Genomic DNA, 24,796 nt, shown 5'->3' on the forward strand with positions numbered 1-24,796 from the left:
CGCCTACAATCAGTGAGAAAACTTTCAAAGGCACAGAAATACCCATACACACGTGCACAAGGAAATGCACTCAATTTCACTACCAGTAAGGTCAGTAGAGCACTATTTGCAGTAGACAAAACGAAAACACAAGATTCGCTTCCACGAAACAGAACATTTCACATAAAAAGCGCAAGTCCACCCGCGCTGAGACGCGCAGAAAGCGAGGCGGACCGCAGGGAGCAACGCTGCCGGCTACGTGGGCAGGGAAACCAAACCAAGGGGAGGCGAGGACGCGGGGCTAAGGAGTCACCGACCTCCAGCGGGAACCCCAGGCGGACGCCCCGCCCGGCCCCTCTCAGACCCCCTAGCGGCGGGGCGGGTAGCAGGTGCAGCCACTAGACCCTGACCCAGCTGGGAAGAACTCGCCGGAGGCCTGGTCCTGGGTCTCCCCTCCCCCGGAAGGCCTGGCTCCCTCCGAGCCCAGTGCCACAAGGCAGTCGCCGAGCCCGAGGGACACACGACCCCACCCAGCGGTCTCCCCTCCGTTTCCCCCAGGCGCCCAGAAATCACACGGAGACCGAGGTGCAAACGGCCGTAGCCGGCGTGATGTGCTCAAGCGGGCAACAACCCGTGCGCGCGCAGCTCTAGCAGTGGGGACAGCGTGTAGCGCAGACGGCGGAGGGCCGCGTCCGAGCCCAGGTACCCAAGTCCCCCGCGGACGGCGTCGTGGTGCTTCAGCGTCATGTAAAGGAGCACCAGCCCCAGGAAGACCAGCGGGAGCAACAGCAGAGTCTGCAGCGCGCCCAGCGCCCACAGCCTGCGGGCCAACGGACGCACAGATGGAGCCTCTGGGGAGGGCCCCGGGAGGAGGACCGCAGCCCGGCGCCCCCACCCACCGCCCGGCTAACCTGAGGGCCCCAGTGCCCGCACCACCGAACAGCCGCTTCTCCTGCAGGCAGAGGGAGCCGCGTCCAGCTGCGCCCCGGCGCAGTGGGGCGGCACTAGCTGGGTCTCTCCTGGGGATGGGGGCGGGAGTCCCGGGGCAGTGTCCTGCGTTAGGTCTGCCCCTTGTGAGGGCCGGGTTCCCGCAGGGGCGAGTCCCACCCCGCCCCAGGCCGCCCCACCTGGGCCCACGCTCACACAGTCCGCTCTGGCCACCTCCTCCATGAGGGAGTCCGCGCAGTCCTGCACCCAGCGAGGCCGAGAGTCAGACCTGCAGGACGAGCGTGGAAGTGAACGATCTGCCCCGGCCCCACAGTCGCCCCAGCGCACCCAGCAGCCCTAACTCCCTTACGGTTCCAGGCTGCCTCGCGAGGCGTCCAGGGCAGCTGCCGCCTCCATCACTTTCCCCTGCAGCTCCTGGAGCGGGTGGGAGTGAGGACTCGGGGTTGGAGGCCTCCTGGGTGGGGGACAAGGGGAGTCCGGCCGCTGCGGGGGTTGGAGGAGAGGTAGAGACCTCGGTGGATTCGGAGGGGAGCGGCTCTCAGCTAGGAGGGGGCCGCACCTGCAGGACTCCGTTCTGCTCCTGGAAGCTGGTCCAGGCCTCCTCTGTCCGCTGCTTGCCCTGGGGTGTAGGGAACCTAGATGAAACGCGGGGGACACACCCCTCCCCACCTGCTCGTACCTGCCCAGGCCCCACCCACAGCCAAAGCGACCGTCTCCAAAATGCCCCGGTTCAGCCCGCACCTGCCGCAAGCTTTCGGTTTGGGTTGCGTACTTGGCCTCCTCTAGCTCTAGTTGTTTCTTTGATAGTTTGGCAAGTAGTGTCAGGAACCCGGCAGCCACTACCCTGCGGCGCGGAGGTCCCGCAGAGCGGAGGCCACAGAGAGCCGAGGCCCCGCCCCAAGGGCCCCGCCCCTGTGTATATGGCCCCACCCACGCCGTTGCTCCGCCCCGGCCTGCAGGGCCCCGCCCCTCCTCTATGTATGTGGCCCCACCCGCGCCGTTGCTCCGCCCCCGGCCCGCAGGGCCCCGCCCCTCCCCTGTGTAGTGGCCCCACCCACGCCGTTGCTCCGCCCCCTGGCCCTCAGGGTCCCGCCCAAGCACCTGTATCTCCAACAGTTGGGTCCCGAGTTGCTGCTCTGCGAGCTTCTCCCTCGGCTGTTCCCCTCCGTAGTAGAAGAGCTAGGGGCGGGGCTTGTGAGGGCGGGGCTTAGGGAACCTTATAGGGGGTGAGGTGTGTCCTGAGGGGCCAGAACGGGACTTCCCAAAGGAGAAGAGACCATCCCACCCCCTGCACCTACCAGACTCGACAGCTCCTCCCACTGCTCCTGCAGCTGCCGGTTGTGCTGCTCCTGCGGACAGGGTCGAGGGGGCGGTCCGGGCCTCTCCGCCGGCCCCGCCCCACCCGGGCCCCGCCCCCGGGGCCCCGCCCCACCAGATCCCGCCTGTGCCGCTCCGCCGCCTCGAGCTGTCCGCGCGCCCGGTCCGCGCGCTCCCGCGCCGCTTCACACGCCTCCCCTCCGAGCGTCCGCACTGCCTGGCTCCGCCTCCGCTGCAGGCTGCAGGGGGAGGTCGAGGCCGGAGCTGCGGCGAGGCAGTACGCGCCCAGCGTCCAGCTGTTCCCGGGACCGACCACCTCAGGGTTGGGGCGGGTGGGGCGGGTGGGCCGGGCACTGTGCGAAGCCCCCGCGCCGCCGCCCACCTGCGCTCGCGCTCGCGCAGGTCCTGCAGGCGCCCGGTGAGGCTCTCGCTCTCCGCCTCGAGCCCGCGCACCAGCTCCTCCAGCTCCTGCTTCCGCAGGCGACCGTCGCGGTTGTCCTTCTGCAGCTGCAGCAGCAGCTCCTGCGTCTCGGCCATGGCCCCTGGGGCTCTGCCCCGAGGTCGCCCTCCTCGGGGACTCAGCCCGCTGCCGGCGTCACAATGGGCGGCGGGGGAGCCAAGGCCCCTGCCGGGCCGGAGGTGGACGAGGCAAAACCACACTTAGTTCCCCAGTTACGAAAACTGTTAAAGAGCCTTAGTAGAATCAATGAAAAAATAATAAAATATCAACATCTACTGCGGGCAAATTTAGACAAGTTTAGTTTCCCCAGACTTCAGATGGCACTTGCAAGCTCATCAGTCTCTCTTGTGGAAAAGAGTGGAAATAAATCCCAGGATCCACAAATAAACGTTCATGTTTCTTGACCCAATTATCCCACTCCTAGGAATTTATCCCAGGGGAAAAAAAGGTTTTAAATCCACTATGCATTAAATGGTTCATTGAACTAGTTATAATAACCACAAAATTTACGAAATTGTAAATAGCAAAATGAAGTGTTTGAATGTTATGAACATTATTTCATAATGATGTCTAGTGAAAAATACAGTATGATTTAGCATTTATACTAAGGCAACTGAGATAAGATAAATGTGCAAGATCTGTAAAGTAAATAAGAAAGACAAGCCATCTCATTGTTTAGTGAGACTGCAGATAAATTAGCCCTTTTAAAATCTGCCTTTATTTGGCCAATTTCAATTATAAACTTGGGTACAAAACTCCAAAGTAAATTATTAGCTAACCAAATCCAAAATGGGGTACCAAAAAAAATACATATATGTTAAGCAAGTGGGTTTATTTCAGGGATTATTCAAGATCAGAAAATCAATGTTGTTGTTTTTTTGTAGAGACAGAGTCTCACTTTATAGCCCTGGGCAGAGTGCTGTGGCATCACATAGCTCACAGCAACCTCCAACTCGTGGGCTTCAGCGATTCTCTTGCCTCAGCCTCCCGAGTAGCTGGGACTACAGGCGCCCGCCACAACGCCCGGCTATTTTTTTTTTTTTTTCGGTTGCAGTTCAGCCGGGGCCGGGTTTTGAACCCGCCACCCTCGGTATATGGGGCCGGCGCCCTACCCACTGAGCCACAGGCGCCACCCCAGAAAATCAATGTTATCGGCCGGGCTTGGTGGCTCACGCCTATAATCCCAGCATTCTGGGAGGCCCAAGCGAGTGGATTGCTTGAGCTCAGGAGTTTGAGGCCAGCCTGAGCAAAAAAGTGAGACCCCATCTCTACTAAAAATAGAAAAACTGGGCTCGGTGCCTGTGGCTCAAGCGGCTAAGGCACCAGCCACATACACCTGAGCTGGTGGGTTTGAATTCAGCCCGGGCCCGCCAAACAACAATGATGGTTGCTAGCCGGGCGTTGTGGCGGGCGCCTATAGTCCCAGCTACTCTGGAGGCTGAGGCAAGAGAATCGCTTAAGCCCAGGAGTTGGAGGTTGCTGTGAGCTGTGTGAGGCCACGGCACTCTACTGAAGGCCATAAAGTTAGACCCTGTCTCTACAAAAAAAAAAAAAAAAAACAATGATGGTTGCAACCAAAAAATAACCAGGCATTGTGGCAAGCGCCTGTAGTCCCAGATACTTGGGAGGCAGAGGCAAGAGAATCACTTGAGCCCAGGAGTTGGAGGTTGCTGTGAGCTGTGATGGCACAGCACTCTATCCAGGGTGACAGTTTAAGGCTCTGTCTCAAAAAAAAAAAAAATAGAAAAACTGAGGCAAGAGGATCACTTCAGTCAGAGTTGGAGATTGCTGTCAGCTATACCCAGGGCAACAGCTTGAGACTCTTGTCTCAGAAAAAAAATAAAGGAAATCAATGTTGTTCACCACATGGACAAAGGGGGAACACCACCATTTCGATGACGCTCTTCAATGGATGCAGAAAAGATGATCAATTTTAATATCTATTGATATTATTTATTTATTTTTTTTTTTTTTGAGACAGAGCCTCAAGCTCTCGCCCTGGATAGAGTGCTGTGACATCACAGCTCACAGCAACCTTCAATTCCTGGGCTTAAGTGATCCTCTTGCCTCAGCCTCCCAAGTAGCTGGGACTAGAGGTGCCCACCACAACACCTGGCTATTTCTTGGTTGCAGTTGTCATTGTTGTTTGGCAGGCCCGGGATTCAAACCCATTAGCTCTGGTGTATGTGGCTGGTGCCTTAGCCATTTGAGCTACCAGCGCCAAGACAATTTTATTTCTTTTCTTTTTTTTTTTTAGAGACAGAGTCTAACTTTACCACCCTTGGTAGAGTGCCATGATGTCACAGGACTCACAGCAACCTCCAGCTCTTTCGTGATTCTCCTGCCTCAGCCTCCTGAGCAGCTGGGACTACAAGTGCCCCCCACAACGCCCGGCTATTTTTTGGTTGCAGTTCAGCCGGGGTTGGGTTTGAACCCGCCACCCTTGGTATATGGGGCAGGCACCCTACTCACTGAGCCACAGGCACCACCCTTTATTTTCTTGAGACACAGTCTTACTCTGGGGTACAGTGCCATGGCATTATAGCTCAACCTCAAACTCTTGGGCTCAAGTGATTCTCCCGCCTCAGCCTCCCTACTATCAGGGACTACAGGCACCTGCCACAACACCTGGCTATTTTTAGAGACAGAGTCTTGCTCCTGCTCAGGCTGGTCTGGAACCTGTTAGCTTAGGCAATCCACCTGCATCAGTGTCCCAGAGTGATAGGATTACAGGCGTTAGCCACCACATCTGGCCTCTATTGGGTTTTTTGTTTGTTTTTCTTTTTGTTCTTTTTGAGACAGAGTCTCACTGTCACTTTGTGGCCCTTGGTAGAGTGCCATGGCGTCACAGCTCACAGCAACCTCAAACTCTTGTGCTCAAACGATTCTGTTGCCTCAGCCTCTCAAGTAGCTGGGACTACAGGCGCCCGCCACAACACCCAGCTATTTTTTTAGAGACAGGTTCTCACTCTGGCTCAGGCTGGTCTCGAACTCATGAGCTCACACAATTCCAAATTGCCTCAGCCTGCCAAATGCTGGGATTACAGGCCCGAGCCACCACGCCCGGCTAACACCTGGCCTCTATTGATAATTTTAGAAGGCTCTTAGGAAAAATGGATAGGAAAGAACTCTCACATCTGATAAGTACCCTTTAAGATTTTTAGAGGTGGGCGGTGCCTGTGGCTCAGTGAGTAGGGTGCCAGTCTCATATACCAAGGGTGGTGGGTTCAAACCCGGCCCCGGCCAAACTGCAACAAAAAATAGCTGGGTGTTGTGGCCAGCGCCTATAGTCCCAGCTACTGGGAGGCTGAAGCAAGAGAATCACTTAAGTCCATGAGCTGGAGGCTGCTGTGAGCTGTGATGCCACGGCAGTCTACAGAGGGCGACGGAGTGAAACTGTCTCAAAAAAAAAAAAAAAAGATTTTTAGAGGCAAGAGTGCCCCTCTAGCTCACGTCTAAGGTAATACTGGAGGGCTGCAAGGTCAACAGAGAGGAAAGCTTGCAACATGTATACACACAGTTGGTGGCCTATGATCTCTTAAAGCTGCTCCCTCTCTCTTTGCAAGTGTCTTCTCCTGGGGAGCCGGGCCCATCCTGTCCTAGTGCCGGGAGTAACAGCACTGGGCTACACCTGCCATGGCTGTCTTGCTTTCCTTTTGTAGGAGTCTACCTGTGACCCATGGGAGAAGTTGTCTGGGTACTTGTGGGAGGTTTGTCTCTCTACAAAGCCTGAGAGGGACTAAGAGGGACAGTCTACCTGTTGCCTACTGGTGTTGTCTGTGATGCCTGAACTGCTGCAGCCACTTTGTCACCAAGAGAAACGTAAAGAGCAAGTCCATCTGCTCTATTTTGTGTGTCTTGTTCCTGAGGCAGCCAACAGAAATGGGAAAGGACCCAAGACTAAGGTGTGGGGCAAGACAGATTTGGAAGAGCTCAATGACTGGCTGCTTCTGTGAGGCCCACCTACTCAGCAGGCTCAGGTAGGGGCGTCATTTGAGCCCAGGAGTTCAAGACCAGCATGGGCAATATAGCAGGACCCTATTTCTTTCTTTCTTTTTTTTTTTTTTTTTGTAGAGACAGAGTCTCACTTTATGGCCCTCGGTAGAGTGCCGTGGCCTCACACAGCTCACAGCAACCTTCAACTCCTGGGCTTAAGCGATTCTCTTGCCTCAGCCTCCCGAGTAGCAGGGACTACAGGCGCCCGCCAGAACGCCCGGCTATTTTTTGGTTGCAGTTTGGCCGGGGCCGGGTTTGAACCCACCACCCTCAGTATATGGGGCCGGCGCCTTATCGACTGAGCCACAGGCTTAACAAAGAAAAAAAAAAATTATAACGTGTGGGAAATCCTGGGGCCACTATGAAAAAAGACCAAACACCATATGGAGGGAGGGGAAAAGGGCCTGGTGGGGCAATCCCCAGAGTTGACCTCTAGTACCCAGCCAGATAGGGACACCCTGGGCCACTCTCTTAGATGCGTTTAACATATACCAGATCAGCCAAAAGTAAGACACTGGGTGACATCAAATACAAGCAATGATTGGGTTCAGGGGTTCTGGCACAGTGCTGACCATCCATGGCCATGGGAACGAGTGGGTGCAAATGGTGACTAGGTATGGTCGCGGTCCCTGACCCGCACTCCACTGCAGAGTACACACCCCAAGGAGGTTTCTTGGGTGTTCACAAAGAAACAGATTTATAGAACAAAGCACTAGGTAGGAACACCCAGCATACCCCACCAAGGTCCAGAGGAATTGAACAGTGAAATGTGATACATGGAAACAAAGGAATCCTGTAGAGACTGAAAATGAGCCGGGATCTACTAAAATCCATACAAAGAGACCTGAAAATATGCCCCCGTGAAAAACACAAAGAAATTTATATGTATCCCTGATGGCATTTATATAAACTAGACACACAGGCGTGCGTCTGGGGGATTGAAGATGACAGCTGTGGGAGAGAAGGGGAGAGGGCTGGAGGGTCAGAAGGTCATCAAGGCTGCACACCAGGACAAGGAGGTCTATAGCTAACAGCTCTGCAGGTGCAAGGGAGGGTTTAGGAGACCTGACCTAAGCAGACACTGGGTCTCCCCCACTAATATTGAGAAACGTAAGCAGGACTGAAGTTACTTTTGGTTCCTTACAGCAGACTGACAATGACCAACGGTGTCTGCAGTTCCTGTCACCAGGCGGTGCGGCCTTTTTCCCCAGCCCATGAACCTGGGCTCACCCTTGTGTCTTGCTCTGACCAACAGGGTAAGGCAAGAATGACCTTTTGGGCCTGTGAACCTGGGCCTCGCCACCCCTGCAGTCACTTCTGCTCTCTTAAAATGCACCTCATAACCCTTTGGGAAACACAGGAAGAGGCCAGGCAGGCTGGGAGCCTGCACCAGCCAGCAGACACACTCTTTGCCCACCCAGCCACCAGCCAGCTCTGCAGTGACTCCAGCCCCATAAGAGTGTCTAGGCAGACCACGCTGGCTCTCCTGACACTGTCCCCTCCACTGGCTGTTCCTCCTAGCACCCTCCACGGACCCCCTTCCTTCTCCTGCAGCCCTTGGTGTAGAAATTTCGATTTGTCCTTGCCTCCCCCGACCCCATCACACGCCCTTCCTCCGACCTGTCCCATAGTCCTAAGGGCTCTCGGTCACAAACTACTGGCCCACCTGTGAGTGCAATGGTCACCTTTGCTGTCTGCAAAGCACTCAGACCACTGCTGGTCACAGTGATACGCAAGTGCTTGCTGAGAAAGTTTAAATAAAAATGCACGTCCCAGCTTTGACCTCCTCTTGGCACCTCCGATGCCAGGGCTCTGGGCCGGATTGTTCCAGAACCCCCTCAGTAGCCCAGTAGCCACTTACCCTTCTCCTACAGTCCCCAAGCAGACCCACCCTCTGCCACCGGCCTTTACGCCAGCCCCTCCCACTATCCAGCCCCTCCTTTGCTTCCTTCCAGCCTCAACCCACCCACGTCTGGGGAAGCCTCCACTGTCATCCTGTCCCTGACTCCTGACTGCAACTCAGTCCCCACAGCCCTGCCCCTGCGCCCACATGCTCAGCACGGCCTGCCTGCCGCACACGTTCCTGCCGCCTTTCCTGCCAACCCCATTTGGACAGAGTCCACCAGGATCATACATGGCCGGATGAGACCAATGGAGGGACAACCTGTCTCCACTGCAGAGATGGGACATCCTGGCCAAGGGCGTAGGCCACAGTCAGCAGAGGTTGGGATTCAAAGCACTGGCAGCTGTGGCCCCACAGCCAACCTCCCCACCCACCAGAACACCACACCCCAGCCCTCTGCCTCCCATGCCCTCCATGCAGGGACACCTGGGTCACCTATGCCCAACACTCGCGTGCCTGAGGGGCCACGGGCTTTCCTCCTGTGGGGTGGGTTGCTCCTCAGCAGGCCAGGCAGCCCCTCCCTCAGCCTAAAGGCAGCACCCCAATAGTGCTCTCATCTCCCAGGGAACAGGAACTGGTCAGGGCTATCTCCCTCAGGCCCTGTGAATGCTGGGGCCAGCAAAACTGACCGCAGCCAAGCTACATGGGGACATGTGGAGGTGTGGTCTGGCTTCCTGAGGCCCATGGGCCCAGGCCCAGGAAGGCTGCTACTGGAATCCCAATGTTGGGGTCTAGGGACCCACCCACCTGGCTCTTGGGGTGTCGGGAGAGAAGCAACTACTCCCATCACCCATGCCATGGCCTCTGAAGAATCCTAGTAGCCCCTCAACACCCCCCAACACCTTTGCTGTGGCCTGTGGCCAAAGCAACAACTCAATGTGGCTGTGAGATGAGAAGCAGTGTGAGGTGAAGGCGTGGGGGCCAGGGACAGACCTGAGGGAGCTTGGCCACCCGAGTGGCACCCTGTGGACAGCGCCACCTTAACTGCCAGTGCCCCATAGGTGTCCGTGCCCCAAAGGGCAAGGCCTGTGACCTCAAGGGCAGACTGGGCTGACTGCCCGCCTGCCTGAGGCTGAGCCTGCAGGGCCAGCTCCAGAGAAGCTTCATCAGACCTGCAGGCTCTGTCCGCTGCACACGGCACGTCGCTCTGTGCACCCTGCTATGGGCTCTGTACCCCACATTCCTGAGTGGAAGCCCTGACCCCACACCTCAGAATGTGACCATGTTTGGATGTAGGGTCATTATAAGGGTAATCAAGTCAAAACAAGGCCACAAGGGTGTGCCCTGACCCAGTAAGGTGTCCTTACCAAAGGAGGTGAGAACACAGACAGGCAGGTAGGGATGACCCCGCGAGGACACAGGGAGGAGGTGGCCATCGGCCAGCCCAGGGGAGAGGTCTCAACAGATATATGCCAACTTGATCTCAGACGTCTGGCCTCCAGAGCTGTGAGACCAGAAGTATCATCAGTCTGCTCTGCTTTGCCCAGTAGCCATGCAGACTCGCACTGGCTGTCCCTCCTCCAGAGTCCCTTTCCCAGCCCCGGCACCAACCATTGTGCAGGAGGAAGGGCTGAGGCTACTCAAAGGGACCACAGCCCGGCTATGGAGGCTCAATGGTACCTGTCATTGCTTGTTACCACTATTGTCATCTGCCGCCTGTCCCACAGCATTCCAGGGTCCAGGAAGTCAGGACCACAGCTTGTGGCCTGTTTCCCTCCCTCAACAATGCTGGGACTCGGAACACAAGACACTCCAATGTGCTCCTTCCAGATGTCCTGGCTGCCCAGCTAACAGCAGCAGGCAATGCTGTGGCCTCAACGCTGGGCCTGGGGGACACCTGCAGGGGGCAGCTGGCTATGACTGGTGGCCAGAAAGAGCAGCTGAACATGAAGTAGGTTTATCCCCAAATTGTGAAGGACTGGCATTTTCTTTTTTTTTTTTTTTTTTGTAGAGACAGAGTCTCACTTTATGGCCCTCGGTAGAGTGCCGTGGCCTCACACAGCTCACAGCAACCTCCAACTCCTGGGCTTAAGCGATTCTCTTGCCTCAGCCTCCCGAGTAGCTGGGACCACAGGCACCCGCCACAACGCCCGGCTATTTTTTTGTTGCAGTTTGGCCGGGGCCGGGTTTGAACCCGCCACCCTCGGTATATGGGGCCGGCGCCTTACCGACTGAGCCACAGGTGCCGCCCATGGACTGGCATTTTCTTAAGTGCACTGGTCAGCAACATTAGGAGACACCACCTGGCAGCCAGCTGCAGAGTCCCTTCCTAGGCTGGCCACGCAGGCTGGGGAGGGGTCTGGGCAAGGGTGTGAGGAGCACTGTGGCTCACACCCACTAAGGGGCTGCTCAGTGCTGAGGGAGGTGCCTGGAGGGGCTTCCCTCCCCACCTCTCAGTTTTGGTTGGTGAAGTACAGTGGAAGCCTAGCCTCAAGGGACCTTAGCCATCCACACCCGGGGCCAGCTGTCTGGTGTCTTGGGAGCCTGTGGAGACCACCTTCCCCAGCCGTGTCCCCACCAGTTGGTAATGTCCCCATTCAGAGCTGGGCCTGGAAGCTTCCTGGTGCCTGGCCACTTCCTGCCACGTCCCAGTTGGCTCCCTCCTCGCAGCCTGGAGCTGTCGAAAGGTGTGTGTGTGTGTGGCCTGCGCCGGCTGGGGGCCAAGGCCTGAGGGTTCCCATGGCCATATGCTCTTATTCAGATTCTAGACAGGGGACCATGCAGGCACAGGACACCACCTACACTCAGCCCCACACTCAGCGGTAATGTTTTGCAGCACATAGCACCTGGGGCCTTGGACCACTGGGTCTGGTCATTTGCAGAAAGAGTCACAGGCTTCCTTCCACGCCTGCAGTGCCACTTGGTGAATGACCTTTTGGCAGGTCCTGCGAGAAAGCTTCCTTGGAATATATAGCACCAGGGACGCTTCCTCACACACCAAGATGGAAACAACTTTGCATTCTCGCTGTCCAGATCTTGATCCCTGCTCTCAGTCAGCTAAGAGGCCCATTACAAGCATGGCCTGCACGTTTTTCTTTTTGAAACAGTCTTACTCTGTCCCCCTGAGTAGACTGCCATGGTGTTACAGCTCACGGTGACCTCAAACTCTTGGGCTCAAGCAATTCTCTTGCCTTAGCCTCCCGAGTATCTGGGGCTACAGACGCCCACCACCACACCTGGCTACTTTTAGAGATGAGGTCTTGCTCTTGTTCAGGCTGGTCTCAAACTCCTGAGCTCAACCAGTCCATCCACCCGGCCTCCCAGAGTGCTAGAATTACAGGTATGAGCCCTCAGGACAGGCCATGCCCACTTGTCACCGCACCTGCACATCTTTAGTGCCACCCCCCCCCAGAAGTCCCTTACCGCAATCCACTTCAAACAGCTTTTGAAAAAAATGCCCTGTTTTCTCTTAGCAATGGGGTCTTGATCTGTCGCCCCAGATGGAGTGCACTAGCTATTCACAGGCACTGTAGTTTCCACGGCTGGCCTCAAGCGTCCTGAGCAGCTGGGACTACAGGGGTGCCCTACGTGTACCACGCCCGCTGCAAAGAGACATGTTTTGAACAAGCTATGATTGCACCAACATACTCCAACCTAGGTGACAGAGCAAAACCAGTTTCTTGGGGGAAAAAAAAAAAGACATTAGGGCAGCGCCCGTAGCTCAGTCAGCAAGGGCGCCGGCCATATACACCTAGAGTGGCAGGTTCGAAACCGGCCCCGGTCTGCTAAGCAGCAATGACAACTGCAACCAAAAAGTAGCCAGGCGTTATGGCAGGCACCTGTAGCCCCAGCTACTGAGGAGCCTGAGGCAAAAGGATGGGTTGAGTCCAAGTTTGACGTTGCTGTGAACTAAAAAAAAAAAAAAAACAAGAAAGAAAACTACCCCAGTACTGAAAGGCGCTAGTCTCGGGCAGCCCCTGTAGCTCAGTGGATAGGGCACAGGCCACATACACCAAGGCTGGAGGGTTCGAACCCGGCCCGGGCCTGCTCAACAAGGACAATTGCAACCAATAAAAGGCGCTAGTCTGGGGCGGCACCTGTAGCTCAGTGGGTAGGGCGCCAGCCAGATACACCAAGGCTGGAGGGTTCGAAACTGGCCCAGGCCTGCTAAACAACAATGTCAACTGCAAGCAATAAAAGATGCTAGTCTAAAAGCACTGGTTGGGCTTAACAAGGTCCTTGCCTCAGTCCCTCTCTCCCAGAGGCCTGCTTGGCCTCCCGTCCCGCCCTGCAAGGACCATGTGATGAATACCACACATTTTCGGTGCCACTCAGCTTTCTGAACAAATTGCCACCACCACCCATTTAAGAAAAGCCTTTAAGGGCGGTGCCTGTGGCTCAGTGGGTAGGGTGCCAGCCCCGTATACTAAGGGTGGTGGGTTCGAACCTGGTCCCGGTCAAATGCAACAAAAAAATAGCCGGGCGTTGTGGCAGGCGCCTATAGTCCCAGCTACTTGGGAGGCTGAGGCAAGAGAATCACCTAAGCCCAAGAGCTGGAGGTTGCTGTGAGCTGTGACGCCACAGCACTCTACCGAGGGTAATAAAGTGAGACTCTGTCTCGTTGAAAAAAATAAAAAAAGAAAAGCCTTTAAAATTATAGAAAGAGGGCGGCCCCTGTGGCTCAAGGAGTAGGGCGCCGGTCCCATATGCCGGAGGTGGCGGGTTCAAACCTAGCCCCAGCCAAAAAAAAAAAAAAAAAATTATAGAAAGAGATAAAAGCAAACTGAAAAGAGAAATCCAAAAGGGATTGGGAGGTGAGTTCAGAGAAGCTGGAACAGAGCACCATAGTCAAAGAGTGGGGCGCTGTGTACTTCAAGGATGGCAAGTACAAGCAAGCTGTACTACAGTACAAGAAGATTGTATTCTGAATGGCATCCAATGTCCAACGTTTGGCATTTGGTCTTATCTACAGGTTTTCCCAGAGCTCCTCTTGGAATTGAAAGCAAAATATATTGGCAAACATGGCTTCTCAATACACAGGAAGGGGAGCCTCAGTGCCTCCTGCCATCTAGGATGAAGGGGTGTAGGTGGCTCACACCTGTAAACTCTAGCATTTAGGAGGCTGAGGCAGATAGATTGCCGGAGCTTATGGATTCAAGACCAGCCTGAGGCGGCACCGTAGCTCAGTCAGTAGGGCACCGGCCACATACACCAAGGCTGGCAGGTTCGAACCCAGCCAGGGCCCCTAAACAATGACAACTGTGATAAAAAAAAAAAAAAAATAGCCCCTGGTGTTGTGGTGGGTGCCTGTAGTCCCAGCTACTTGGGAGGCTGAGACAAGAGAATTGCTTAAGCCCAAGCACCACAGCACTCTACACAAGGTGACATAGTGAGACTGTCTTAAAATAAACAAATTAATTAATTAATTAAAACAGCTGGGCCTTGTGGTGGGTGCCTAGCTCCAGCTACTTGGGAGGCTGAGGCAAGAGAGTCGCTTGAGCCCAGGAGTTTGAGGTTGTTGTGATCTGTGACACCACAGCACGCTACCGAGGACAACAAAGTGAGACTCTATCTCAAAAATAAAAGGAAACTACTGTAGATATAATGCAAGGAACAGAAGAAAATGTTGAAAAGTATTTCCTTAAAAATAGAAAAAGTACATCTGTGGAAAACAACAAAAGGGGCTCTTGAATATTAAAAATAATAACTTAATGCTTAAAACTCTTTAAGCATTAAGAGTTTACTGGCTCAGCGCCTGTGGCTCAAGTGGCTAAGGTGCCAGCCACATACACCTGAGCTGGCAGGTTCGAATTCAGCCCAGGACCACCAAACAACAATGAATGACGGCTGTAACCAAAAAATAGTTGGGCATTGTGGCAGGCGCATGTAGTCCCAGCTACTTGGGAGGTGGAGGCAGGAGAATTGCTTGAGCCCAGGAGTTGGAGGTTGCTGTGAGCTGTGATGCCATGGCACTCTACCCAGGGCAACAACTTGAGGCTCTGTCTCAAAAAAAAAAAAAAAACACAGAGGGCGGCGCCTGTGGCTCAAAGGGGTAGGGCGCTGACCCCATATGCCAGAGGTGGTGGGTTCAAACCTAGCCCTGGCCAAAAGCTGAAAAAAAAAAATTAATATTAATTAATAAAAAAAAAAAAGAAACACAGAGTTTACTGAAGGGAATGAGTTTCTGGAATGAAATCTACCCATCAAGTGCTCTCCCACTCAATGGACAAGCTCTGGAAAGTAAGGAGAGGAACCTAAAAGCTTCCAGGGAGGAAACCAGGGGACATAAAAAGGAATTTGACTTATCACAGTGGAAGGCAGAAGTCAAGGGAACAACACCTTCAAAATTCAATGGGAAAAGGATATCCAACCTACAATTCTATACCCATCCAAACTATCAGTTCCATGTAGTTCAAAAGCAATTTCAACATTCAGTCTCAAAAACGGTACTTCACATGTACCTTTTCTCAGGATGGTACTAGGAACTGTGCTATTGAAACAAATAGGTAACCCAAGAAAAAGAGTACATGGGATCCAGAAGACAGGGCTTCCAGTGCAGAGAGCAGGCAGAGCAACAGCCCACATCTGTTCCAGGAAATTAATAGAACAGATAGCATCTGACTGTAAGGAAAACTGCTGGAGGCATTTCTCAGAGGAACACCCTGGAAGAAGATGGGGACTCAAATCAGACATACCAATTGAAAAAACAATCAGATTATCAGCCTCAAGAAAAATTAGAAATTAGAATCCTCAGGAAAAACAAAAAATTGTACAAGACGAAAATATACTACATTACCTGACTTAGCAAGAAGTAAACAAATTTACATGGTGATTACAACCATGAGAACAGATTGACAAATTATACCCTTCACCCATTTTTTTTTTTTTAAGCACAAAACAAAGTTTATTGAGTGGGGTTTATAGAGTAAGAAAGTTTACAAAACAACGTTCACCATAAACAACAAATGGGCCACCATTGCCAGGACAAGTAGGCAAAGGGGCAACTTCACGTGTTTTTACTAAATGTATTTTGTTGTTGTTGTTGAACATCAGGGTGCAGTATTGTGATCATAGCTCACTGCAGCCTTGAACTCCTGGGGTCAAACAATGTTCCAGCCTTGGCCTCCCAAAGTGCTAGGGCCACAGGTGTGGGCTATAAATGCAGTTTTAATCACTTGCGGGGGTGTCCAACCTTTTTTCTTTCCTGGCATACCCTGGAAACATAAAAGTCGCCTTGGGCAAAAGAAAAGGTCTATACATGCTTTTCATGATATCCAACACCACAGATAAGCAAAATAGATCTGCACACAACCCGTGGCCCACAGGTTGAACACTTCTGTAAGGAGAACAGAACCATGCCCCCAAGGTTGATGGCTACTTATATATGTACATATATATATATATATATATATATATGGTTTTCTTTTTTCCCTTTTATTAAGTCATATACACATAGATCATGAATACATTTATGCATTCGTGGGGTACAATTTTTTTTTTTATACAATCTGGAATGCTGACATCAAACTAATTAATATAGCTTTCACCTCATTTACTTAATTATTATTTTTGTTTTTGCAGTTTTGGCTGGGGCTTGGCCTGAACTTGCCACCCCTGGTATATGGGGCCGGCACCCCACTCCTTGAGCCACAGGCGCCACCCCATTTACTTAATTATTAAGACATTTATGTTCTATACTTGGTAAATGTGACTTGTTCCCTTGTAATATGCTCCATAGGTGTGGTCCCACTGTTTACCCTCCCTCTGTCAAATGATGGCTACTTTTGATAGCAGAGCTGGGCAATTCTAAGACAACAGAGACCCTTTGGCCTAAACAGCTGACATTTTCTATCTGGCTACTTTGCAATTTGCCACTCCTAAGATTAAACTAAACATCTGATTATTATCTGAGAAATATAAAATATTATCTGAGGAAAAGGGTATAAATGAATGAAAATCCTAACTAAGTTCAGAATCTAAAAAGGATGAATCAAGTCAGTAGTAGGGCGCCGGCCACATACACCAGGCCTGCCAAACAGCAATGACAACTACAAGAAGAAAATAGCCGGGCATTGTGGAGGGCATCTGTAGTCCCAGCTACTTCAGAGGCTGAGGCAAGAGGATCATTTGAGCCCTAGAGTTTGAAGTTGCTATGAACTGTGACACCACAGCACTCTACCGAGGGTGACACAGACCCTGTCTCAAAAAAAAAAAGGCTTAAAGCAAAGAATAGTTTCTTTCTTTTTTTTTTGACAGCCTCAAGCTGTCGCCAGGGGTAGAGTGCCGTGGCATCACAGCTCACAGCAACCTCCAACACCTGGGCTTAAGCAATTCTCTTGCCTCAGCCTCCCAAGTAGCTGGGACCACAGGCACCGGCCTCAATGCCTGGCTATTGGGGCGGCGCCTGTGGCTCAAGGAGTAGGGTGCTGGTCCCATATGCCAGAGGTGGTGGGTTCAAACCTAGCCCCGGCCAAAAACGGAAAAAAAAAAAAAAAAAAAAAATGCCTGGCTATTTTTTGGTTGCGACCGTCACTGTTGTTTGGTGGGCCCAGGCTGGATTCGAACCCACCAGGCTCAGGTGTATGTGGCTGGCACCTTAGCCATTTGAGGCATAGGTGCAGAGCCATTAGTTTCTTTCCTTTTTTTTTTTTTTTTTTTTTTTTGAGGAGGCTGAGGCAAGAGAAACTCTTCACACATTAAGAGGGTAATGTTTTAAGGCACTGGCCACATACACTTGAGCTGGCCACCTACAACCCAGCAGCCTGGTGCATGTGGCTGGCCACTGAGCTACAAGCGCTGAGCCTTTAAGCCTTTTTAAGAACTATTTGAGTACTTAAATTATATTCAGGAATTACTTTGATAAAACCAAAAAATAATGTTAAAACAATTGTGCAAAATGCACCACTATTTAGATTAGTGGTGATTAAGCAGGGTCACAGGTTCCTATGCTGCTGCCGGGAGCCACGAGGGATGTCTGCAGGCCCAGGTCACCCTTCATCTCTGCTCTTCCTCCTTAGGTCTTCACTCTTCCAGAATTCCCACCCAAGTAGTCCCTGGAGAAGTACCATCTCCCTTCCCTCCTTCCCTCAGGCCAGACAGCAGGAAGGGACAGTGGGCAGAAGGCAGCCCTCACCTTGCCCAGCCCCACACCTACCGTTCTAACGGGGCAGCAGGCAAATCCCTCTCATCCCAGACACCAGGTCCTTGCCCACTGTCAACTATCTCTGCATCACCGCTTCCTGGATGGCCTCAGCCATCTCAGGCCAATGATGTCCAAGAGGCCAACCAACGTGCTGGTTCCCTGGCTTGGGACCCAACCCTAGGACCTACTACCACCACCACCACCACCACCGAGCACAGCTGGGAGGTAGCAGCCAGGCCCCCACTCAAGATCCCACCCTTCAAGGATACAGAACAGCCACAGCAGAACACAGAGGCCTTTGCTAGTTTTCAACCAAGCTTTTAATGAAAAGATCATAAAATAACAGTTTCTCATCGCTGTACATTAAGACTGGACGCTTCTGAGTGGAGAGGTCAGTCATGGTGAGTCGCCTTTCTTACGACACTGGATGGCTGCGTGCTTGCAGCTCTGACCTGAATTATCCAAAATGTGACGAGTGACAGTGGCCAGTACAGGAGTGCGATCCTGGTACCCCTCCCCTTTTCTGGGAAGGGCGTAAAACAGGACATGATCCCTCTTCCAGTTCCAATTGAACAAAACAGTTATAACCCCCCTCCCCCCTCCCCCTCGAGGTATTTGCAAGAATGAGCCAGTTCCCAACCAGGGGCTCCCCCGGGAAGTGGGGGGAAGCTAGTGATGGGTGGGGGACAGAGAGGCTCCCCTCAGCACCTGGCCCCATGGGGTCCCGCCAAGTGGAGGGGGGAGCCCTGGGGAACCTCCCTGCCTGAGTGAGGTCTGTTATGCAGCATTTTTGAGGTCAATAAATTACAGCAATAAATAGCAAGGTGAGGTAGGGGGAGAGGTTCCTGATAGAAAATTAAAGTGGGGTGACTGAAGCTGGGGCATCTGAGGAAGGAGGTCCTGGGCAGCCTCAATTCCCACAGCTCACATCCACCCCCAGCTTGGAATGTCAGACTGAGGCTCTGGTTAGGTCCTCCCATCCCCTAACTCCCGGCATCCAATTCACAGGTTCAAGGTCTGCCCCAACGTGATTCTGGGCAATAGGACCCTGGTCCCTTCACGTGGGGTAGGGGGAGCACTGCAGGGCGGAGAGAGCCCTTGTCTGCTCTTATAAGGCCTGGCGCCCTTGGCTTCTATCCCCCAAGCCTGGGGGGTGGACGGATGCAGCCTCCCACTCCCTGAGCCCTGGCCTTGAGGCTGACCAGGCCCCACCTGACTCAGGACAGCCACAGGGGACAGGTGGGGGTCCGCCTGCCCCGGCCCAGCCCAGATCGCACTCCTGCACAGAGGCCTGAGGACCAGAGAATACTGATGGGTGGGGGAGCAGGCAGGCGGCCCAGCGCCCCCAAGTGGTGACGAACGGGAAACGCACACAGCTGAGTGAGGTGGGAGAAGTCAGCGTGGGTTCGGACTGTTCATTTCACAGGCTGAGGTGTATGGCTATGCTGTGAGTCTCTGAGTTTCTTATTTGCTTAAAGGTTCATCTTTTCTTTTTTTTCCTTTTTTGCAATCCTGGCGCATGGGAACGTGCGGTGGCGGAGCCTGGCCTGCCACTCGCTCGCCCCAAGTCTGAGAAATAAATACATTCATCACTGCACAAACATATTGATACAAAAACAACACTGTTAAGAGTGTTTGCACCGTCTGTGTTGGAAAGAACCAGACCCAGTCAGCACCTTCCACTGCCTGGGATAGGGATGGGGACTCCCCAGGGGAGGGGACTCCCCGGAGTCGCCTGAGCTGTGCAAAGGTCCCGGCTTTTTGGCTTGAGTGGGACCCTCACATCAACCCATCCTGAGGGTCACGGGCAGAGCAGCAAAGGGACCCAAGCCCAGACTCAGGTCCTGTGGCCAGAACTGACAGCCACCCCCAGTACACCAGCTGGTCAGGACTACTATGGTCCAGCCAGGAGGCCTTGGGGGCTGGTCAGCACGGGCCCAAGCTCTTTGGTGCCAGCTGGGCTTGGAGAGGCCCTGGGAATGGAGATGAGGGTTCAGGTGAACCCAGGGAGGCTTCCAGCCCCTTCCCCAGCCCCCAGGGCTGCCTCTCTGTCCGTGAGCCACTCTAGGGCAACTCGCAAAGGTATCCAGCAGGAGGTGAGGATTCCCTGGGACTGGCCTCGTAGCTGCTGAGGTCTGAAACTGTAAAAGCTTATGTAAACAATGAGATAAATATATTAGTATCTTTTTCTGAGCCCACTGAGGTTCCATACTCATTCAAAATGTGCTTTGGTTTAAAAAATAGGTTTTGTGAATTTGGGTATGAGCTTTTTTTTCTCTTTTTTTCCTTCTTTATCTTTCCTACATGACATCTGCTATTTTCTGTTTCCTGTTTCTCCGAAACATTCAGGAATTAAGTGACTAAAGCAGAGAACTGTAAGCCACCTTGGACTCCAACGGCCCAATTTTCTCGTGAGGCTCTTGACATCTGCACACACACACTCACAAGCATGCGCTCGACAAGAAATCAAAGGAACAGAAAACAAAACGGTGTTGTGTTAGCCCCATCCCACCCCACAAACCCTTAAAATCTTAAATAGGAAACTAGTGTTTTGCTTTCTCATTAAAATACAGAAAAGGCTCGATACAATACTAAGGTGGGTACAATACTATGTCGCACAAACGTCGTTGAGTGAGGGGGCCTTTGCTCCCAGTCCCTGAAGTTCTGCAAAGGAATCACCTACTTTACGAGTCACCTCACAGATGTGGCTGCCCACGGCCCAGGAGGCCGCGCACGCGAGGCACGTGTACAGTCCCGTGCGGTACAGACTTTGTGTCGTGTGGCTTAAGTGCTGATGGAACGGGGTGGGGTTGGGAGAACAGGGGCCTGGAATACCCTGCCCCTTACTGGGGGGGTGTAGCCCAGGGGTCTCCTCCACTGGGGTCTCCTCCACTGGGTCCCTAGCCTGACTTGCTGGAACTCAAGATCTGGGGTCCAGCACTCCCTTTCCCACCCAAAGGGAAGAGAGGCTGTGTCAGGGATAGGGTGGCCACATGGGGGGCTCAGCCAGGAGCCCTGGAGTGGCCCAAGCTCCCTCACTCCCAAAACTCCTGCTCACCATTCGGTCCCTGAACTCAGGCTCTGTTTCAGCTGGAGGGTCTCTTGGAGGGGTGAGGGTAGGGGATAACTCTGGAAATTTTTGGTCTAAAATTAAAATAGAATGAAAACGAAAAGAAAGAAAAGCATGAAGCAAAAATAAAGAGGATAAAGCCTGCTAGCCCAGCCCCGGGGCTCCAGCTGGCCAAGGACAGCAGGACTGAGCACAGCGACTTCAGTCTGGCCTTGTGAGCCCAGATCTCGGCTACAGAATGTGAGGGTGCGAGAGAGGTGGGACCTTGAGCCCACAAGTGGTGCCCAGCCTCTCCTAGACTGCTCAGAGAGGTGCCAATCCCACTCCACAGGGGGTAACGTGGCCCCAGGTGGCTCCTCCCGCCTTCTCCCTGGCCAGGCTGGGCTGATGCTTTCTCAAACTCAACCTCTTGCAGGCACTGGGGGGTGGGCAGGATGGGGGGGGCTCACTTCCACCTCATCCTAGCCCTGACAAGGGACTGCAAACAGCTGGCCCCCATCGTGGCTGCTCTGTCCTCAGTGCCTGGCACCTGGCCTCATGTTGGGGGCTCACACCCCTTACCCCTGCCGAGATGCTCACAGGGAAAAGCACACATGAGCTGCAGGCGTCCCTTTGGGTATCGGGGCCCAGGAGGGCTGCCCGGATCAGCCTGAGCCTGGCCAGCTCCCACAAATGGCTTCCTGGGCACACGAATCGGGAAAACAAAAGTGTCGAGGCCAGTCAGTCACCAGTGAATTGTTGTCATGAATTCAAGAGGTAGCAAAAGGTCAGAAGTTTCTCTACCTTGTTCAGTGAGGAAGGCGGGAAAGCGAAACATCTGTCCACACACTCGGCGCACACCACACACACACAAACACACACGCACACACGCTCACGGAGAATGAAAACGAGAGTACCGACGGTCCTGGCCTCCTCCCACCCCCGGAATCCCAGACCTTCCAGTTCAAATAGTCACATAAATGTTACACTGGTTTTTCTCTTAAAAAACAAGTACCTCTAAACAAAGAATATTCCTTAGAAACTATAGGAAAAGCATTCTCTCTCCTGAGGCAGCCGAGGCAGGGCTTGGGGACCAAGGAAGCCTTTGGGCAAGAAGGGCTTCTGGGGCCTGGAGAGGCGGGCTTGCCGTGCACCCCACAGCACTGGGCCGGAGGACACCAGGGGAGGACACCAGGGAGGGACGGCTGCCCCTGTTACATTCAGTCTGCAGACCAGGCTCAGCTCCAGGGAGGCCAGGAACAAAATATACTATTGTTTGTTTTGGTTTAAAAAAACAAAAATCAAAAAGGAAAAACAAAAGAACAGATCAGTAGAAATTAACAGCAACATAGGCCCAGAGGGCTCTTTAGTTGTAGAGAGGTAGGCGGTGGGGTCACCCTGACTGTCCCAGCGCCAGCGAGCAGTGCTGCCCTGGCTCGAGGCGGGGAAGGATCTTCCCCCCAGCACCTGCTCCCCGGTGAGCCAGGGCCTGCAGGCCGCACAGACACAGCACAAGCACACGTGCACGCACACAAACACGGCCCCAGCCTCGGCAGCCCTGCCCCTCAACTGCACAGGGGCTCTCCCTTCTCCAAGCCGGCCTGCAGCAAAGGGACTAGGTCCCAGAGGCCCACGTAACCCATGCCCAGGGGCCCTGAGGCGGCCTTGGCAGGAAGCGGGAGGCCTGGACGGGATGGGGAGGTAGAAGGCAGGGCGCCCCGGCTTCCCTCCTCTCGGCTCCACTTGGTACAGACTGAAGATTAAAGCTCTGGGTGGGGGCAGGCTGGGCTGGAGGGGCCTCCACGGCCCGCCGCCCGGTCCCGCGCCTCCTCCTTGGCCTCCTCCTGTGGGTTCCCGAGGGGCGAGTCTGGGGGCGCCCCGGGTCTTTGGCTTCTAGGAGGGGGAGGTGTGCATGCGCAGGTGGCTGATGAGGTTGCGCTGCTGGGTGAACTTGCCCCCGCACAGCTGGCACTCGTAGGGCTTCTCGCCCGAGTGCACGCGCATGTGCTCCGTGAGGCGGTACTGGCGCGTGAAGCGCATGCCACACTCGTCACAGGCGAAGGGCTTCAGGCCCAGGTGGCTGCGCATGTGGCGCGTCATGGTGCCGCGCTGGGTGAACATCTTGCCGCAGATGTTGCAGGGGAAGGGCCGCGTCAGCCAGTGCGTCTTCTCGTGCTGCCGCAGCGTGGCAGGGTCCTTGTAGGTCTTCTCGCAGACGGAGCACTTGAAGGGCCGGGGCTCGGCGGCGTAGGCAGCGCTGGGCGCAGACAGGTCCTCGGCCTCCTCCTCGGCGCCACCGCTGCCCGTCTCGTAGGCGCCCTCCTCCTTGATGAACAGCTCCTCCTCCGTGTGCGTCTCCACGTGGGCGTTGAGCTGCTCCGAGCTGGGGAAGCCCTTGGCGCAGGGGATGCACACGTACAGGTTGTCCCCGTAGGGAACAGTCTCGTAGCCCTCCTGCCGGAACAGGTAGTGGGCGCCACCCTCGCTCCCGCTCTGCCCGCTGTCCTCGCTGCCGTCCTTGCCGTTCTCCTCCTCTTCCTTGCAGGAGTATGGGGGCTCGCCATAGGGCCCACTGGGGCCACTCCCGCTGGCCAGGATGCCGTTGGGAACCCTGTCCCCAAGCCCTTCGACCTCCTCCCCGGGGCAGGGGCCCTTGGGCCCCGCCTCTCTCCGCTCAAAGGGGGAGCCAGCTGCCGGGTCCTTCTTGCTCCACTCCTTTTTACGGGCCGAGTGCCGGAGGCTCTTCCGCGGCTGCCCGCCAGACCCCTCCAGGAGGCTCAGATGGTTGTCCTCGGTCCCCTCCAGATCCATGGGCTCATCAGGGGTGCCCCCCAGCTCAGAGTAAGAGGCACTGTTGGCAATAGGAGGGGCAGAGGCCGAGGGGGGAGAGCCGTGCTGACTGTCGCTAAGCTGGGCTGGGTCGTCAGGGGTGAGGTGGGGCCCAGGGGTAGCAGGAGGCAGGGGTGGGCTTTTCTTGGACAGGTCCAGGCCCAACTCCTGCTCACAGCCCCCGCTGCTCCCGTTGGTGCTGCTACTGCAGCCCCCCAGGCCCGCCTCCCCACTGGCTGGGCAGATAGCCCGGCCCAGGCCATGCACACTCTCCTGGTTAGAGCTGCCCAGGAAGAGTTCATCATCTGAGCCTTTGGCCTGGGGGAGCTCCTGGGGGGCATGGTCCCCCTTGCGCCCGTCCACAAGCCCGGGATATCGGGCCTGGATGACAGAGGCAGTGGATAGCCGCTGGCTGCGGGGGGGCCGCCCCATGCCAGCGGATCCCACCCGCCCAGAGCCAAAAGGCTTACCAGCTCGCTTAAGTTTGCGGCGGCAGAGGGCTGCCAGCTCCGGCAGCTGGAGGTAGCTGGCGGCAGTGAGGAGAGTGCTGAAGTTGGGCTCGGCTGGCTGGTCGCTGGGTAGCAGCTTGCCAGTGTAGATAAAGTCCAGGATCTGCTGGAACACTGTGGAGCTGACCATGTCTGTGTCCAGGTTGATGAGGTTATCGTGCAGGACCAGGGACTTGAAGTAGATGCTGCTGGCAGCCAGGACGTTCTTGTGGGCCCGGAAGATGGAGTTCTCCACCATGATGATGACGTCACACAGGAAGCCCTTGGTCCTCTGCTGGTTCAGCTGCAGCAGGAGCTGCTTTGAGTGGCTGGGCAGCTCCATATCGGGCCCCATGTCCCTGCGCCCTGCCCACGTGTACCACCTGTAGGCAAACAGGCACCCACACTTTAGTTCACCAGAACAATTGTGCTGGGGCCCTGGGGCAGGGTGGGACTTGACGTGGCACCCAAAGGGGCTTCAGCTCCCACCCAGCACCTGATCCCCACACACAGCCCCCCAGGCTCAGTGCACAGGGAGGGACTCACATGCCTGCCACATGTAGGTGCCATACACCTATCACCTCACTGAGGACTTAGGCTGTCCAAGAAGGGACAGAGGCCCTCATCCCACCTGCGTGGATGAGAGAACAGAGGCTGAAGGTCATGAGGGTGCCAAGTAGAGACACTGGGATTTGCACTGGACCTGACAACCCAAGCTACCATCTCTGCACTAAGAAAGTTGATC

The 24,796-nt window shown here is 54.6% G+C and overlaps 2 protein-coding genes across 4 annotated transcripts in view; both read right to left on the minus strand.

Moving 5' to 3' along the window:
• Positions 1-455: 455 nt before the first annotated feature.
• TMEM191C (transmembrane protein 191C) lies at positions 456-2,796 on the minus strand. The gene is made up of 10 exons (XM_053587434.1): positions 2,627-2,796; positions 2,360-2,483; positions 2,226-2,276; positions 2,029-2,106; positions 1,669-1,725; positions 1,487-1,546; positions 1,277-1,341; positions 1,123-1,195; positions 891-931; positions 456-799 (listed from the first exon to the last, which is right to left on the minus strand). Exons 1-10 carry the CDS (start codon positions 2,779-2,781, stop codon positions 595-597), a joined length of 909 nt encoding a protein of 302 aa, XP_053443409.1. The 5' UTR covers positions 2,782-2,796; the 3' UTR covers positions 456-594.
• A 15,186-nt stretch (positions 2,797-17,982) lies between these two features.
• Positions 17,983-24,796, minus strand: part of HIC2 (HIC ZBTB transcriptional repressor 2) — a 34,350-nt gene continuing 27,536 nt past the window's right edge. For all 3 annotated transcript variants that reach the window (XM_053587437.1, XM_053587435.1, XM_053587436.1), the window contains exon 3: positions 17,983-24,434. In XM_053587437.1, the coding sequence (XP_053443412.1) occupies positions 22,628-24,434 (1,807 nt within the window). In that variant the 3' untranslated portion in view covers positions 17,983-22,627. The remainder of the gene's footprint in view (positions 24,435-24,796) is intronic.

This window comes from Nycticebus coucang, chromosome 4, assembly GCF_027406575.1.
Source record: "Nycticebus coucang isolate mNycCou1 chromosome 4, mNycCou1.pri, whole genome shotgun sequence".
Taxonomy (NCBI): domain Eukaryota; kingdom Metazoa; phylum Chordata; class Mammalia; order Primates; family Lorisidae; genus Nycticebus; species Nycticebus coucang.

Bases quoted from the DNA above. Each gene is read 5' to 3' on its own strand.
- TMEM191C (XM_053587434.1), bottom strand. From the start codon at position 2,781: ATGGCCGAGACGCAGGAGCTGCTGCTGCAGCTGCAGAAGGACAACCGC. The intron at 2,484-2,626 runs GTGGGCGGCGGC...CTCCCCCTGCAG, and splicing joins CTGCGCGAGCGCGAGCGCAG to CCTGCAGCGGAGGCGGAGCC. The intron at 1,726-2,028 runs GTGCTTGGGCGG...AAACTATCAAAG, and splicing joins CCCAACTGTTGGAGATACAG to AAACAACTAGAGCTAGAGGA.